The sequence below is a fragment of the Telmatherina bonti genome (genome assembly GCF_933228915.1).
Source record: "Telmatherina bonti genome assembly, chromosome: 24".
NCBI lineage: Eukaryota > Metazoa > Chordata > Actinopteri > Atheriniformes > Telmatherinidae > Telmatherina > Telmatherina bonti.
This window is the reverse complement of record NC_136633.1, coordinates 17,369,877-17,388,520: the sequence shown is the minus strand read 5'-3', so window position 1 is coordinate 17,388,520 and position 18,644 is coordinate 17,369,877. Positions and strand designations below refer to the sequence as shown.

Genomic DNA, 18,644 nt, shown 5'->3' with positions numbered 1-18,644 from the left:
GTTTCTGTCCAGTGTCGTCGACTAAAACCCCACAAACCTCTAAGACTACGATTCCCAGAATTCACGGCATCACGACATGGTTCAACCCTTTGACACATTTTCTGCCAACAAAAAAAAAAAGCAGCAAAGTCGTGATAAAATACTCATTTTGATGGAGAACACTGCAGCAGCAGCAGCGGGCCACAAGGGGAGGGGACGAAAAAGCAAAGAAAGAAAAAAAAAAAAAAGAAGGCACATTAATGCCGTAATTACTGCCTCTATTGAAATGCTTTGGAATTGCCTGAGGGCATGGGTTTTTCTTGAGGGAAAAGCAAATGACCGGGAAAAAGCAATATTACATCATCACTGAACTTTGGACCAGAACTAAACGGAAGAAGGAAAGAAAAACAAAAACAGGAATGTTCACCAACAAAAAAAAACAAAAAACAAAAAAAAAAGGCTTTTTGCATTAGGAAAAAAAACCCAAAACAAAATAAAACAACACACTCTTTAGAGAATATTTACATAAAAGCTCTGTAAAATATCTTTTTTTTTTTTTTTTTACCTATGTACAACACAACAACAACAGAGAGAACGGGGATCTGACCGATGACCAAAAACAGATATCTTTTTAAAAAAAACAAAAAACAGTGTTTCTGGGACTTTAAGTGACACCGTTCCCAACTTTTTCTGCTTTTACAGAACCTTCAGCTCCTCGACATGGACCCATTTCAACACGGCTCAATACTCCATATAAAACTGAAGCATGAAGATTTAGAGGTCAATTATCACCAATGACATTTATGCACGTGTTCTAATGGGATATTTTGACATTTTTATGTTAAAAAAAAAACTTTAGATTTACCAGCTTGTTTCCTGCAACAACCTATAAAAACCATAATTTATCATATTTTCCTTACTAATCAATCACCAAGTGCCGTTCCTCATATTTTCTGACAGGCTAGATTCCAGATCGGCTATTAAAGGCATAAAATGGTTCTTTTACTGTGACTTTAAGGCTCACATTGGGCCCATGCATTCGCTCAGACGAAGAATTTCAAAAACTTATGCCTCCTTGATTGCTTCCCCCCCCACATAAAATTAAGAAGGTTAGGGGCACAGACAACTGCATGAAAATTTCTTGCAGGGCGTAAAGTAATAATTAAAGCATAATGAGCGAAATTAAACCGAGGAAGAGCCAAAAGTGTGGAAATAAAAGGGGAAAAAATAACAATATACAATCATTAATCAACAAGAACCTTCCACTGATTCCATGTTTGTGAGAGCATGACACGGTAACCACTCCGGGTGGTTAACGTGTCATTAACCACCCCCAGAGGTTAACCCTTTTTCTCTCCATTATTTGTATTTACACATGCCTTTCACTGGGGCACTGTTATAAACAGATAAAGTATTTTACTCCAGTATTTTCCAGTGTTGTAGTTTCTCTGGGTTTTGGTCTCGGGATCCGAATGTTCTTTTGGTGGCGAGGGGACCGACCCTTTTTACGCTTTGCTGTCGTCTGGTTTTATGTGGAGGCTGTTGTCACTGTGCACTTTGATTTCAATCGTATCCGGCTTGAGAGACTCTTTTCCATTTTCTTCCTTCAGCGGTAGCTTCCTGCAGGCAGAGAGGACAGAATGCACAAAGACGGATGTTAGGTTAGCAGCACTGCTCTCTCGTCACAGTCTGGTACATTCAAGAACTTAAAAGATGAGTACATCTAAGCTTAAAAGGCATAGAGTCAAGAGGGATGTTTTTATGCCTTTTATGAAGCACATACAGTAAATGCAGAGTAAAGTCAACCTGAAATACCCTTAAAAGATTGTGGGTTTCTCCACAGTTTTTGTTTTGCCCAACAATAATCACATTTTAGATCTTTTGAGCATGAATGAGGTGCTTCCATTGGGGTTATTAAAGCTAAACTCAATAGATGAGAAAAGGCAGGGTGGATATTCAATCTATTGGCCTGCACAAGAAGGGTTAAACAAATGGAGATTACTCCTCTTCTTGTCTGCTTGGACTCAGCAGCTAGAGGCCGGATCAGATTGCTAGCTTGTGTTTAGTGGATGTCTAATGAGGAAGGAGGAGAGGCGAAGAGGAGAAAAACCAAACAACAACTTATCGGGCTTTTTACTGCCCTTTCTGTATCTGTTCAACAAGGGTGAGTGCCAATCAAAAATACCTTTTTTTTTTTTTTTTTTAGATCCAAAACTGCACAATATTTAGATAAAATTGTGATAAATAACTAAAAGCTTTAGTGTCGTCATCAGATCTAAATCGGCCATTCTGCATGGCTCAGGAGTTTAGAAATCAATAAAACCCAGTTTGCAGAAATGAAAGCCTCCTAGATGTGCACAGCGTCTTCATCGCTGCAGCGAGGCAAAAAGCTGTGACTATATTTAATGCAGACGGCAAATGAGACTTCATCGCCACAACTGTGAGCAACATCCACCACATGAAGCGGCAGGAAGGTCAGTGGCATGTTGGCAGCAACCCTGTCACAACCAAACATGTTACTATTGTAGGTGTCGGGAAACAGGAAAATGGCAGTGATGCCATGCAATTTAGATCTACTACCCCACACACACACACACACACACACACACACACACACACACACACACACATAAGACCTTCTACGTGACACTAAACACTAAACACAGAGAATGTGTTGTGCATTTTACACTCATGCACATGTTTATAGCTTTCAGAAACTAAAAACAGTGTGACACTTTCTCTTATGTAAAAGGCATGTTGGATGTGATGGTTTAAATTGTTGTTTTCTTTCTTTGTGTGTGCTCTTTTAATCTCACTTAAATCACAAAAACTGGGCAGTTGGAACCGGGGGGGAAAAGTCAGTTGGCTTGAAGCGTTGCATTTCACAATTGTTTCAGCTACATTGTGAGGACAAAAGGCCTCAACGATGCTGCTAACTGTGGTGGGGTGCAGGCAACTCAGTGCACCAAGCTAAATTTTGGGAAAGTTTTGTTAAAACACTGGAAAGAAACTTGAATGTTTACATCAAACATGCATTAAGTTTATTATACCAGCAAACAAGCTCACAACACCATTTGCTGGTCAAGGCAGGTTGCTCTGGATGATTGGTTTAAGTCAATCGACCTTAAGGACAAACATCTTCGATGTATCTGCAGCACAGCAGATACTTTAGGTGGAGATTTAACTTTGGCCTCTCAGGGTCCACAAGTGTTTGTAAAATGTCACAAGGCTGCTGTGTTGCCACTGAGGAGAGGGGGTCAGACCGGTGATGTACACCAGATGAATGGCTGATTGAAGCATCCTCTCACCATGCAGAATTGTGTCCAATATTTCCTTCATAGGTGTGTGTCTGGAGTAAGTTCTGGACAAAGTAATGCCTAACTTATGCTCCCTGCAAATGTTATCCTGGATTTGTCCACATACTTCCATGCAAGCTTTACTTCGATGTACTTGTTAAGTAAAGCATTAGTGCAGAGTCAGCCTGTGAGTGCTTTAGGACGGGGACGAGTAACTGCAGTAACTGTGATGTGCACAGTTCTATGTGCACATCACAATATGTGCTTTCAAGTGAGTCGCCAAAACACCAGAAACGTCTCCAGTAACTCCAGTAAAGGTCGTCAGATTTGTCGCTAGTCGCGTTTAACAATTAAAAAGTTGCCAGATAAATAAAAAGTCACCAGATTTAGCGAGAAAGTTAGCAAGTTTCTTCGTACCAACCGGCATCTGCGTCATGTGGTGCAAGGATTCGCCGTTGTCATTTGTTGAGGGAGAAAGAGGGAGCGCTTGTTTTTATGCAGGTGATGTCCCAGTTCAAAATGCGGTACATTCGTGTTTTTTTTTTTTTTTAATATAAATCGGCGTCATTTGAAAATGGGATCGAATACAAGTATTTATCGCGATTCTTCAACGATTAATTGTGCAGCCCAAGGTTTGTCCTTTAGGACTGATATGACCAAAATCTCATATCCCGATATAGCTCATTTCATGCCCTCTCAACGATATACATAACAATGTAGAATTGTTTGTGTAATTTTGTGTCTGTCATCAGTTATGTGTCAGATGTGCTTTGCAACGGCAGCAGTGATCTTCTGTCTGAGGGAACTACGATTGTATGATGTTTCACGGGTAAAAGCCTGTTCCAGCGTTTACGTCTGGAGTTTATTATAAGAGCTTTTGCTGCAACTTGACGCCACTTTTGCAGCTTTTGCTCATTGAATCTCTATATTCTTTGTCCTGATACTTCCGCAGGTGATAAAATGAATTAGTTGTGTCGGACTCTGTTGTTGGGACTGTGAGCTAGTCTGTTGTCGGTTCCACGTCGGTCTTTTTATGTCCAAACCGCATCCCTGTGACAGAAATTTCTTCTCTTTTAGGAACAAGCTCATCGGTGTGGGTTGGCTGGTCATCTGTTAGCGAATTACCCTGCTCTGAAACCTCTGCTTCTGTCTTCCTCACTGTTTATGTATTGCAGCGTGCATGCCGTAAAGCGCATCTTGACGTAACATACTGCAGTAAAGCACCAAACGATAGAGCCTCATGTGAAACAATAGACATTTTCTATCGTCCAAATGACATATATTGTCATATTGCCAAGCCCTAGGCTGCGCCGATGGTTGTTAGGGTTGATAGCATCAAAACCCTCTCCAAATGGAATTGAGGGTTTTAGCAGCCTGTGCAGCGTTCGTGGGAGGAAGCAGACTTTCTTACTCAAGGTGTGCCCATGGGAGTTGTTCAGAGCTAGAAAGTGATCACAACATACGCTTCAATATAAAAATGGGATATTGGGCCATCAGGCATGCTCAGCTGACTGTTCAGTTCACACTAGAATATTCCCTCTTTCTTTTAAACAAGCGACACCACATGTAAATGAAACCACCACTATAGGGGGATCTGAGATCCCTCTGGCTGCATATACCCACTAACTAGTTGTTTAGTGGAAAGTCCACCAAGAGGTGGCCAACTCGTCTGGCAAGTCGGGGTGGGTATTGGCAAAAATCTGGTGATACAATATATATCACAATACGGACCAACAATACGATATATTGCGATATATCAGGATACTATAAGCAAGACAATATATTGCGATTTTTTTCTTTACTAGCTGAAAACACCGAACGCCGTTTCATGCATGACATGAACTTACTGAAGAACAGAGGATCTACATTTTACTGCAGAATAAATCAAAACATTGATCTTTATCTACAAAATCAATAAAGAAATAAAAATCTGCCTCATCAGTAAAGATCGGTTTGCTAAAATCCATACAGAGCTTTTCAGTATCGATATATTGTACCAATATTTTGATATATCAATATTTTCTTACCCTGCTAAGGCAACTATCTGTGTGTGAATACCAGTGTACCTTGTGTGTCTCATGTGCAGCAAAGAAGAGCATATTTAAATGAGCTGCCTGCACAGTGTCAGACCCATATATTGGGGAGAGGCTTTTCACTCTTTTTAGCTCTGACATGCTTGTTCACAGCCACTGTTGGCCAGAGGAACGCAGTCGGAGTTTTTGATGCCCAGAAGGTTACAAAATGTTCTGTAAGTTTCCTGAAGTTTTATGAGTTTCATCAAATAAACAGTCTTTTGCAAACACTCCCTGGAAAGCTAGTGAAAAACAGGAGTAAATCAGAGGACTTCGAAGGGGCATGGCGTACACATAGTGCACTGCGTAGACTGTGAATGTTACCCAAGCATATCACAGAGATGCAAATTCAAAGATCCAAGAAGCACACGTCTCATTGGAAGCTTAAAAATGACCGAACTGTTTAACTGCATTAAAGTGGAACAGCGGCTTTCCTCTGCCACCTGTTTTCTTAGCGTATCTGATGATCGTTGCACGTCTGGTCCCTGAGCCGAGCTCTCACTTTTCTGCCTGAGTCGACCCGGCTGACATTACCCTGGAGCTGAGGCACGTTTCCCACTTGCTCCGATTAGATTAATTTAGAGGAGGAAAAAAGGAAATAAACCTCGCATGCATGTGTTATTCAGCATGAGCTGTCTGATTGGCTGACTGCCTCTTCTGAGACGTGCCTGGTCACCTCGTCCTTTCCAGCCTTGTTTTGGGTAATTCAACAGAAGGACATCACGGCTTTATCTTTATGTTAATTCACACAGAAGAACTAAATCTAACCACTATGTGCTTGGAGTAATGTGATGTATGTGAGCGTCCATCTGTACTGGCTGATGTCACTGAGTGATGAAAATAAAGGAGCTGAGCCTTCAACAATGGCTATTTTTAATCTATTTTTTGTAATGATCTTTATTTATATTCTAATTCCATTTAAATGGCATTAAAGTGGTGGAAATGTAAAAAAAAGCTTCCTAATGTCCAGTTCATTAACCAACAAAAAAAAACCCTTCCTGAAAAACCTGGATGGGTAGATTGTAAAAACAAAAACTGATCTAAACAAGGATGCGTTAAGCATGAAGTCCTTGTGCTGAAATGTCAAATCAAAACAACAAAAATGCAGAGTAAATAATAATATGCTTTTTTCATAGAAATGTCAGAATGGAAGTCAACAAGGAAACTTGTGTTAACTTGTATTTACATCACCGCAGTGCCTCCAGAGTTTCTTCAAACATCATGCATGATTCTGATGTCATCATTTGATTTGAGGACAAAGATCCAAAGAATAAACAGACCAGAACCTTATCAGTATGTTTTGAGATGATCTGTATGAGGCCACAATCAGCCAGTTTGAGACGCTACTCATTTCCTGATTTAACATGGTCATACTGCTTCTTATTTTGCCTAAAATCCTGTTGATGAATAAAACCATCCATTGGCTGACAGCTCGCGATGAGCTCGAGCTCGAGCTCCTACCACAGACATGAGATGATTTGAATGTTGAAGTTTAATCTTTGAGAGGAGCATTCGATACGCTTTAATGAATAATTGTAGCTGCAGTCAAAAACACTCTTTACATGCAAATGAATAGTTAGCAGTATGTTAATCAATAACAGCAGATGAGTGTGATTCATCTGCATCTGTACAGATACAGTCTATATGACTTGTTTGCTTAGGTTTTGTGTGTAGTTCATTAAAGACCTTTACAAGTTAAAAACAATCACTGTTACATTTTTTTTGTATAAAAAAAGCAGAATATAAATAAATATAAATCACTTCCCAACAAAAAAAAACCATTCAGAATGGCTAAATAAGGTTATAACAGAAGGTCTCAGGGATACTAAGTAAGTCATTTGGGAGTTGTTTGGGCTGATTCTTCTAAAGGAACTGAATCTTTTAAAGGAACCGGACCGCTCATCGCTATGATGAATGGAGAAAATCACTCCATTTCTCATTAACACCATTTCAGCTACTGCTGAACCAAAGTGCAGCTACATGAGGAGCAACATGTAGACTGAAAAACAAGTGTTTATTGGACGGTGAAGAATCAGGATGGTCAGTAGGTTACTTTGGTTCTTGCCATTGTTGTTTAGCTTGCACATTAAAATACATCAGCAAAATTATTTTAAACCTATAGAGGCCAATGTGACCAATTTGATTAGTAGAGTTTGAGTTATTTTGCATCATTTCATAGTAAAAAGTTCCCTTAAAGTCTTGTTAAATATAATTGCTTTCTGCTCCCTGATACCAGGAAGCAGCAGATTACACTATAAAGACATTGACAAATACAGTTATAAATGATCAATATCTCAAAATATATATATTTTTAAGATATTTTCTTATAGGACCAAATAAAGAGCTCATGTGAAAAGAGACTTTTATTATGTTTTAATGGGCTTGGCTTTAAGAAACACACATTCAATTTTTAATAAGGCTTAATTTTCCCAGAAGAAAAAAGGAACAGCTAGTGGAAATTTTATACCTGATAATTTTATCAAAAATGTTCAAATAAAGCCCTGATGTCCCAAATAGTCTCACAGTGCAATAAAACTTAGGTCATGTAAATGATAAAAGTGTTTTATCAAGAGTTGGCTTCATATTAAAGAAATAAAAACGTCATTAACAAAGAATATTCTATGATACTGTAATGCTGTAAAATTATATTAACTGTAATGCTGTAAAATTATATTAATCTTACTATCGAGCCAAAAATATGGTGATAAACTCCTTCCATCAATATGCTAATGAAGATTCTGTGTAAAATCATACACTCATGTTGGTTTTGTACTGTAATTTAAATGAGAAATTCACTTTGTCTTTATAAAAAATAAATGTCTACTGGTGTCCCAAAACATTCTGAGACACAGCTGTGTTTAGATCTTCGCCTGTCAACTGGTACACAGTGGAAAGACTCATTGTGCATCATTAAACACAAAGTTTAATCAGAATGGATTGAATCAAAGTCTAGATTTCATGCAGTCTGCTGGTTTTCTTTATAGGCTAAACAATTTTTTTGGATATTGATTGCATGACAATGAATTGGCTGAAACTGATTTGTCTGTAAAGCACAAATTCACCACAAAATAAACCCGAATAGAATTAAATGAAAATTTTAAATAACTTAAAATTACCTAAACATTGCCTCCCACTTTTCATACACTTTAAATAGCAAAACTGGAGGTAAGTTATCTGTATTTATAAAAATAAAAATGCTTTCGCTTTGGTATTGTACACTCCAAAATCTCTAGTAAAACTTGCCACGCATCCTACCAGAGTTAACTTAAAGTTAAATGAAGGTGGATGCATATTTAAAAGAAACATGTTGCAAGCTGAACATTTCATATTATGCTTCCTGTGAAAAAGAGAATATAGCCAATATGCTCATTCACCTACGAGATCGATATAAGAAAAGGCTGAAAACGAAGCTACAGCTTGCAACAGTGGCCAAAACACAAAGTGACATTTTTATATTCACACAACCTGATGATTTTATTACACAAACAGTAAATTGCCAGCTTTAAAAGGCACTTCATATCAGCAGAAAATCACTTTCAAACAGCCACATTGGATTTTTACCAAACTCTGAGCGAGTTTTTCAGTGCGACCATGAATGTAAAACAGCAGCCCTGCTTGATACTGTACCTAATAAGCCTGCATATTGCAATTGGCTAGAGGGGGTTCCCCTTTGGTTGATTGGTGGAAGCTGAAGTGCCTGCACAGTAGAGCCAATTTCATGTCTCATTAGCTTCATGCAAACCCAGATTGGACTCGCGTTTTCTCAACTTATGAGAAACTGTTGCCACTTGCTGTTTCTTCCTTACTGAGCTTAGATGAGATATTAGGAGGGGTACAAATGCTTTCTCTGAACAAACATATCAATACAGTTCGCCATCAAATAGTTCGGTCGATGGAGAAGTTAAAGTTGTTTTTTGATTTGCATTGACCTGCTTGCTCCTCTAACTTTGTAAATAACATCATGAAGAGCACAATAGCACAATTCATTCCTCGTTCAAATATGACTTGTGAGAATTTTCTTATCTAAATTAGCACTGATAAGTGCTGCAGGACTCCACTTTGAGTCTGAAAACAGTTTTTCTGCTGTTGTTTTACATTCAAGCAATACAAGACGTCCTACTTTACTTGAAGCTAACTCCTGACATGTTGCTGACAACTAACCTGCATTGGTCTCACCTCTTTTTCTGAATGTCACCAGCATGGTTTCTGGCTCCATTAGAAATGTATTCTTATTTTTATCTATTATTGTGCTCGGTCACGAGTAAATTTTTCGTTAACCACTGCCCACATTGAGACAGTCATAAACATAAATGGATGGACTCCTCACACGTCTGCAGGTCGTAGACTGACAGATGCACAAATAAATATATATTAAGTTCATTTGCCTTTAACATTGCAGAAACTGCAACGTGACTGGATGTTTCTTGGAAGAAACATCATTGGGTTACAGGTAGGAATTAATAGTAGATAAGAAGTTGTTCTACATCAGAGGCTGTTAAAAACAAATCAATTAATTCAGATTAATGAGCCACTGAGCAGAACTTCATTGGCTGTTCAGATGTGTTGAAGCAGGGATATACTGAAAACCTGCAGGGTTGCAGCCTTCATAGGACTGAGTTAAATAACCCTTTTCTATACCACTGTTGCTTCAACACCCTTTTACATGCTGTTCCTCTCATGACCACTGGAGGTCGTACCTTCTTGAAGCATCAGTTGGTAATTGCGAACAACTAATGAAATCAAGACAAATGAAGAAAAATGATGGAAATTGTTTCGTTAGTATTTACTGATTATGCATAAACTAACATGAAAGCCAAAACTTTAACTTCCTTAAAATCCAAATGACACTTACCGTTAGGGGGTTGATTTGTTGTAAAAAGACATATTTTTGTTTATGGACGTCTAGCTTTCATGTGCGGTTTGGTGAAAAGGACGTGGACTTTTATATGCTGTGTATCACAACCCCTTTCTAATCTTTCAGATGTTGCATTTGGTGCAGAGCACAGAAAAAGGGAATGCTACTGGGTTTTGGTAAGCCTCTGAATGTGTTGCTAGCAGCTGCAGACATCTAATGGTGGACTGGTACGATATCAGAGCCAGTATGCAAATGCATATTTGTAATGTGTAAGTCCCTTTGTGACACCAACACACAGCAGAGGCGACTTGTTTTTCCCTCTGCTGACGTTAATTAAGCTTATGGACATCTACAGCAGGACACACACAGACTACACTTCCTGCTTCTCACACAGATAAATTAGGTGGCCTCGGAGCTGCATTAAGTCCCAAGAGTTTTGTTCATACTCGGATCCACTTCTTTCTTCTTTTTATTTTCCACCAAGCAAATTTCATTACAACCAAGACCTCAGATTTATAGTGAGTAAATGTAATATTTTTGGAACACTTTGAGAGATCCTGATCAACAACCAAGATGTTGGAAATTAGGCAACTTTTGGGAATTGATATGAGGAGATGAATTAACAGCAATAAATCTTTCCATTTATAAGGTCAGATTTGTTAATCCCAACGTGTTTGAGCTCGTCAAAGCATCCAGCTTTATACTTGTTTTGGTGTTTAGGTGTCCTAGGCTGATTTCACACCTTCAGTCCACTAGACGGGGAACAGTGGAGGGTTGCAACATTCAGGGTGCATCAAGCAGCAACCTCCGGCGGTAAAAAGTGAAGCTTATGCGGAAAAGCATAAAATTGCAGTTTCCCCTTCATCCACTAGGGGCTCCAAAACAGAGGAAATCCAAATAGACTCCCATGTTAAAAAGGCCAACTTCACATCAGAAATAAACATGTTTGCAGCTTGGTTCAAAAATCCATTTTCGGTTTAGAGGTCAGGTTTACCTCCATGACAACTGTGGGGGGAGTGAATTTTTTTCTAACTCCCCCGGTTAAAAGTAATTTAATCTCAAAGTTCGACATATTTAGGGGTGTGTCCTTTTGATTGACAGGTACCAATCTCTGGCTTCAAGTAATAAGAACGTAGAACAACCGCGGTTTTTAGCCGGTTAACAACGTGACTTAGCTTTAGCCCGCTTACCTCCGTTAGCTGGTTAGCTCCTGTTATCTCCGGGTTAGCTCGGTTAGCTTTTAGCTACAGAAAGCTCGGAGTTTGCTCGATGTCAATCACCCAACATGACGCTCACTGCTCCCCTCTCAGCTCCACCTCTTTGCCCATATTTGTATTTTCCGAGTGAGACGACGCGCATGACCCTGTCAAGATGGCGATGGTAAGAACCGCCCACCGAGCTTCAATTCAGCTCTTCAGAAAACTATGGGTGACGTCATGGAGACTACGTCCATCTCTATATACAGTCTATGAGGTGCATTCACATCAGGATTCGGTTAGACTGGGGACTCAGCTCAGTGGTAGGGGGGTGTATCCATGCGGACCGAGATCACATTGCACTTTGTTTAAAATAGCCAAACTATTAGACAAGAACCACTGGACAAGATCCGCGTGATAAAGAAAACTATGAGTTAAACATGGAGATGAAACTATCCATTTTTTTATTTTGTTTTCTGCAAGTATACTGCAGAAATACACTGCAACAATGGATGCAGTATGAACAACAGACGAGGCAGAGGACCCTTAACGCCCTTGCCATGTATTTACCCCCAATGCAATGCTACGCCAAATGCAGGAATTGACTTTTTTTTGTAGTCCACTTCCTGTATTTATTCTTCTAGAAATGGACTAAGACCTGTGTTTGTAGGTGGACTGAGTCTGCTTATTTGGTCCGAATCAGAATTCACATGGCGCATTCACATTTCCCTAAACAAAGTGGACTTTCCGAATAAACGAGCTAGAATTCGTTTCACTAGGGCTGATGTGAATGTGCCCTCAGGTGATAACAGTTTGCTTTCACACTGGATCTGGTCAAAGTGAGTGAACCTTTGCATAATGCATTACCCCAGTCTGATGGAGGGACAATACATAGTGTGCTTACATCTCATCCACTATATTGGGGCTGCTGTAGCTCAGGAGGAAGAGGAGCTGCCCTCTGATGTGCCTATCGGAGTGTGAGTGTGTTGTATGAGTGTGCATGTGAATGGGTGAATGTGACAAGTAGTGTAAAGCGCTTTGAGTGGTCTGCATGACTAGAAAAGTGCTATATAAGTTCAAGTCCATTTACTGCAACTGTTTATTCTTCTGCTGTAATCTCAACATGGATCTATTGTAGTCACACTGATATTGTTTTACCCTGCAAATTTGGTAACTATCTGATTGGAGGTCTATAAAGTACCTGTAGAGGAATCTTCCAGTAAGAAGTGTAGTACAGAAGAAAGTATGTGACAACTGAATGGAAACAACAGAACTGGTTGCCCATGCAAGTGTGAGGTTAAAAAGAGCTTACTCTCAGTCTGCTGGTATAGGAGGTCAAGCTGAAGACCCCTTTGCATGCCTCCAACAAGATGAAGAGTCTCGTCCAAGTTTGGTTAATCAAGAGATCCTTGAACCTCTTGTTTTTACATCATACTCAATGGCATGTATTGAAAGAGATGCCTGAAAAAGAGGCTAAAAACCATGCAGTCAAGGTAAAACAGAAATATATCTTGCTACTCTGAAAGCTAACCCTAACTGGAAGCCCAGCTTTCCCAGTATTGCATCTTTCTGAGTTCTTATGACATTCTGAGATTTGGGACGCTGTCTATTCATTGACGTGCTCCTCCCTCCGTAGCATCTCACACTTCAGTGAGCAGTGCACCAGGAGTTCACACACTTACCTGTCAGAAATACCATTTGTTTTCATTCTGACATGTATAAAAAAATCCCACAATGCCTTCTAAAATACTATGTGTTAATAAGTATTCATAGTTTTACAGTCTTGATGATAAAATATTTAGCAGACGAGAAGATTCTAATAGGTATAAATCCGAAGTACTGGTTCTGAAAAATGTAGCTCATGTGTCACCATATGAGGACACTTTTTATTTATTTATTTTTTACATGAGGTCTCCAGCAAGCACCTTACTGCCCTGCAATCTTAAACCTGTGAGCATTTTCCGATCAAAGCAAGTAATCTGCAGTTAACTGATGTTGAGTGAAATCATTTCCACAGAAAGTTAGCGTAGCATGTTGTCAGCATGTTGACTTTTGCATGTGTTGCAACAAACCTGATGGACTAAACGCAGGAGATTCGGCACTGTGGCTGCAGAGGACAGCACACAGTGTGAGCCCTGCTTGCTATGTCAAGTGTGAAATAACACAGTTCATGTAGGTTTGCTGATCACAGTGGAAAGCGTTTCACCTGGTATTATGTCAACTATTCTAAAAAAAAAAATAGACACTAGAACCGTGAAATGAAATGTGTCAAATATTGACTCAGTTTTCTGTAACTCTCTTCATTTTCTGTTGTTACACGAAGAAAAGTCTTGTTTTAACTCAGTATTAAAACAAAAATCAGTTCTAAACCTTTATTTCTTAATGTTGCTTTTTGCATTTATGTAATTTTTCTTTTCATATCCTGTTCTTATATTTTATCTTTATTTAGATTAATTCTTTATGCATTTATTTCTGCATTATTTATTTTTTGTCACATTTTTGCTACTTAAAGGGGTGCTATTATGGTATTTTGAGTTTTCTGAGCTTTCTACAGTGTTACAGTGTTGAATCCTCATCAGACATGTGAACGACACTGTTTTTTTATCACTTAAACATGTTTGAGTTTGAGTTCCAGCACGCTCTCTGTTCGGTTTCCATGGCGACGAAAAACGCCTTGTTTTAGAGAGTTTTTTCTACTTCTAAATCCTTGTGACGTCCCGGGGAATAAGGTTCGGTGATTGGTTACCTTCTACTGGTTAACAAGGGCATGTACAAATACATCAGGCAGGTGGAAAACGTGGGATAAAGTTATTTCCAACGATGGCTGGTGAGTTTACCAAAGAGAGACATCCTGCTGCATTCGTTGCTGTGGGTTGCTGTTTTCCACTTCGTTTTCAGGGTCTGATTCAGGTCTGATTCAGGTTCCAACATGTCTGTATGCTATGTGTTGACATTGTATTTTGTTTTTCTTTTTTATTGAGTTCATATTAGCCTAATCCTTCTGTTTATGAGATGTTACAATGACGGTGAAAGCAGTTGTGGCGCGCGCTCCCGATGTAGTGCAGTGGCGGGAGGCGGGGCTTAATGTGGAAGAGTCTCAATCCACTCGTTTTGCCCACAGGCTGATCTGACAGCCTACGGAGAGGGTCGGTCTGAAGTAAATAAAGCGATTTGTGACAATAACTCGATCAATCCCAGCCCTTCTGGTCTCAGAAATAAAAATAAATTAGCCTGAAATGCACATAATAGTTCCACTTTAATTACTGTGCAGCTTGTGTGCAAACATAACTATTTTACATTAAAAGGGAAAATTCTTTATTTTGGTCTTGTATAACCAGTCAAATCAATATAAAAGTGAAACAGGAAGCATTTGGAGGAACATTAAATAGCTTTTTAGCATGCTTTTTAATGTGCACGTCGGGATTCAGACAGCAGGGATAAAGTCTTTTTCATCTTGATTTATCTCGGAGCTTTGAGAATTGTTAGTGGACAGAAAATGTTTACAGAACGGCGGAATCAAAAATTCCAAACAACGTGCTGTCTTCTCATCGAATAGATTTTCTGTCAGCGCTAAACATTGTTGTAAGATTGTCTTCGTTCTGCAGCTGCTGGACTACAAGCCCAAACTATAATATACCATTCTGTTTTATACAGCAACCTGCGAGACGTCAGGTATGCATGACGGTCTGGTCTCTTCCAAGTCAGATCTTAACTTGTGAAGTCTGAGCAGACAGCAACGTGACGTCGGCGTGCGCCTCCTGTGCATTACCTAAATGTTTAAACTGTCACGATGTAATAGTTTCGCCGTTTTTCAGGGTTCTGTCGTCGGGTAAATGAACATCAACAGCAAACCAGCAGCTCTGTTTTGAAAGCCGAAACTTGACTTTTTGATGCTTGCCTGCAGGCTACTGAAGGGGCCAGGCAGGAAAATAGATCTATTCCTAGATCTGACAGGATGGAAGTGGATTTGCTGCCATCACTATCAACAGCAGGCTGCTAAGGAAAAATAAAAAATACGCCTGGAGACAAAACAGAGAAAAAAAAAAAGTGTGAACAGAGTCAAAATAACATTCAGCGAGACTCGATATAAACCATTCATGTGTCCCTTCTGTTAAAGTCTGATTATTTTCTCTGTTTTAAGCCTGCATGAAGCCTTCTAAGCCTCATTTTTCAGGACCTAAACCGCAGCTACAGAGTCAGAAATGACTTTGTAGTACTGACTTCATCTCTGCATACCTGCTGACATCGCACTGAACAGTCGAGAACTTACGGCGCACTAACTGGAAATGTGGACGAGCTTTTGAAGTCAACAGGACAGCTCTGAACACGCTTAGCTCTTTCAACTCGTACCGTGACAACTCGAAAGAATTTGACACAATTCGCCAGGTTTCATAAGAGAGGCGCCCACACATTCTCTCATTTGAAGATAAAACCAGACTGGTGAGACGGCACGCAGCTGCTGGATGCTTCCCGTTAGCTTCAGCACCACATGGAGGTGGAAGAACAGGCCATGAAGGCAGGCTGCGACCCCCTGTTGACACAGAATCTTGTTTCTAAAAGTCTTTGCCGTGTCAGAAACACTGCAGATGTTCCTTCTGATGGTCGGGTATATGACTTCTGCCACACGCTGCCTACCTCAGTCTATTTTCACTGCTTCACTCACTTATTGACGCTATTAATGGCACCTGGCTGCAGATTTACAGGTTTAAACAACCCATCACCCTTCCCGAATCGTTGGATTTACACTAATAACAATCGGAAATGTAATAACTCAAACAGTGTTTAGACAGATTAGCTGAGAAGCGTGAGTGCAGACGTGTTTTGTTTAACTGCGTTAGTTTTCTAAACACTGATCCCAATGTATCTGCGGCTAGTGGCAGCTGGCAGCCTTTTAGCTACTTATGATGCCGTCAACTTTAACTCGGACAAATTTACACGTCTTACACGTGGGATTTAAAAGGAGTCAAGTCTGCTGAAATACTGTTGCATTATGGGGATTGTAGGATTAAAGTTCACAAAAACACAAATTCAGGGATGAAAAAGAAAGATGAAAACATCAGAGGACAAAGGAAGTTCCGATTTAATGAAGATAAAAATACAAGAAAAAAGATTGTACTGAGCCAAACTGACAAAGTTTCATCTTCAGCCGCTTATCCGAGGTCGGGTGGCGGGGGCAGCAGCCAAAGAAGGAAAGCCCAGACTTCCCTCTCCCCAGCCACATTTGCCAACTCTGAGGGGGGGATCCTGAGGTATTCCCAGGCCAGCCAAGAGATCTAATCCCTCCAGCGTGTCCTGGGTCTTCCCCGGGGTCTCCTCCCAGAGTGACGTGCCTGGAACACCTCACCAGGGAGGCGTCCAGGAGGCATCCTGACCAGATGCCCGAGCCACCTCAACTGGTTCCTCTCAATGCGGAGGAGCAGCGGCTCTACTCTGATCCCCTCCCGGATGACCGAGCTGATCACCCTATCTCTAAGGGAGAGTCCGACCACCCTGAAATTTTGATCTCTCCTGGTTCTGTCACATGATATGTTGTCTTATCAAATAGAAAATGCCATCTTTACTATGTTGGGTTTTGCTTTTTATTTTTATACTCTCTGGTTTATTTTTGCATCCTCTCAAATTCAAATCTCTGCTTCACCCGAACTCCAGTTTAAAGAGACTCAGACTGTAAACATGCAGCGCTGCACCACCTCTGCCTGTCAGGAGCAGTTCTGCTGCACTGTGTGACTTTCATCATGAGAACATCGGACACATCTCTGCATATGTTCTGAGTCAGAACGAAACGCACACAAACACACATTGTGCATGGTGTCTGGGCAGCCTTGGAACGCTGCGAGCTAAGTGACTCAGCAAAAGTCAAAGCCCCGTCTCCTCCTCTTCCTCTCCTCCTCTGTGGCCTTTCAGCATCCCAGACACAGTGCTGGCACGCTGACAGTTTTTAAAACAACAACAACAAAAAAAACTGGCTTTGCTAAGGCCAGTGAATGAGACACTGTGGGTGCTGGCCTGCTCCCTGCACGAAACAACCAGACTCAATCTGAAAATCGATTGCACTGTGAAATTCTGAGGAGGGTGGGCTTATGGATTGCCCACTGTCTGTTGAGACAAAACACAGGTGAGGTACATGTTTGGTTATATAAACAGCGCATGCAACCACTCAGAAACCATTTGCATGCATGGCGTAAAAAACGGAGATAACACACAGCGAAGCATGATGTCCAGATAACAAACGCACCGCCACGCGTGCAGATGAGCGTACAGACACACGGTCCATGCAAATGAGCGAGGCGGACTCACTGCACATTGTATGGAAGGCACTGATGTTAGTGAGTAAGACATAATCGGAGACATACTGTGGTTGAAAGGGTGGTTGGGCGGCTGTTGTAGGTGTACCTACAGTAAATGGTAAAAAAGAGGCTCCTTTTCTCATTCATAGTAAATATAGAAGGAATAAAATCTGTACATAACACGAAGAGCTGCATTTGTGGAGTAATTCTGTAATCCTACAACAATTTGTGAAGCTGCAACGAGTGAATCCTTGACCAAATGTAAACACTTTAGAAACGACGTCTCCTCGGCACTCATTTCTTATTTTCAAGCTAACTCCAAAAAATAGTCGGTTCAGCTCTTTCAGTTTTACTGTGGCACAGAAATGAGACAGCAGGAAGCAGAAAGTTGACCCGCTGCAACCCACAAGTGATCAGATACACCCACAGCAGATGTTCCCTCTGCAAGCATGAAGGACCCGGTGACTTGCTGGTGATTCAAGGAGCGTTAACCCCGGTAGGAAGCTACAACAAAAACAACGGAAAGGAGAAGCGATACTCACAGGTAAGCAGCCTTGCCCTCCTCCATTTCTTTGCCTTTGCCGCTGGTGGCGGTTTTCTTGCTGCAGAGCGTGCGTGTGATGCACATCAGCAGGCCGCAGTGCCGCAGGAAGAAGCAGCTGACGTCCACCAGCACCAGGAGCAGCAGCAGTGCTCCCAGGCCGAGGCCCACCACCGCGCCGAGTCCCAGCCCGCTGAACAGGGATTCTGCTAAGGCAGTGAAGCACATGCGCCGACACACAACAGACACACACACGCACAAGGACAAAACACTTGTTAGCAATTTGAGTTTCTTGTTGTGTAATATAGACGACGAAGGTCAAGGTGAGGTGGAGAGCAGCATCGCAGGAGCCGGCAGGGATTGGACGGCTCGCTGAAGGACGGGTCCTCAGGTTGGGTGCCTGTGGAGCTGAGGTCGG

At 40.8% G+C, this 18,644-nt stretch overlaps 1 protein-coding gene across 1 annotated transcript in view; it reads right to left on the bottom strand.

Annotated features, from left to right (window-relative positions):
* Positions 1–1,484: 1,484 nt before the first annotated feature.
* ncam2 (neural cell adhesion molecule 2) overlaps positions 1,485–18,644 on the bottom strand; it is a gene marked incomplete at both ends in the record, with an annotated part of 361,006 nt that continues 343,846 nt past the window's right edge. Inside the window, 2 exons of the mRNA XM_079263891.1 lie at positions 1,485–1,599; positions 18,228–18,435. Of these exons, the coding sequence (XP_079120017.1) occupies positions 1,485–1,599; positions 18,228–18,435 (323 nt within the window). The remainder of the gene's footprint in view (positions 1,600–18,227; positions 18,436–18,644) is intronic.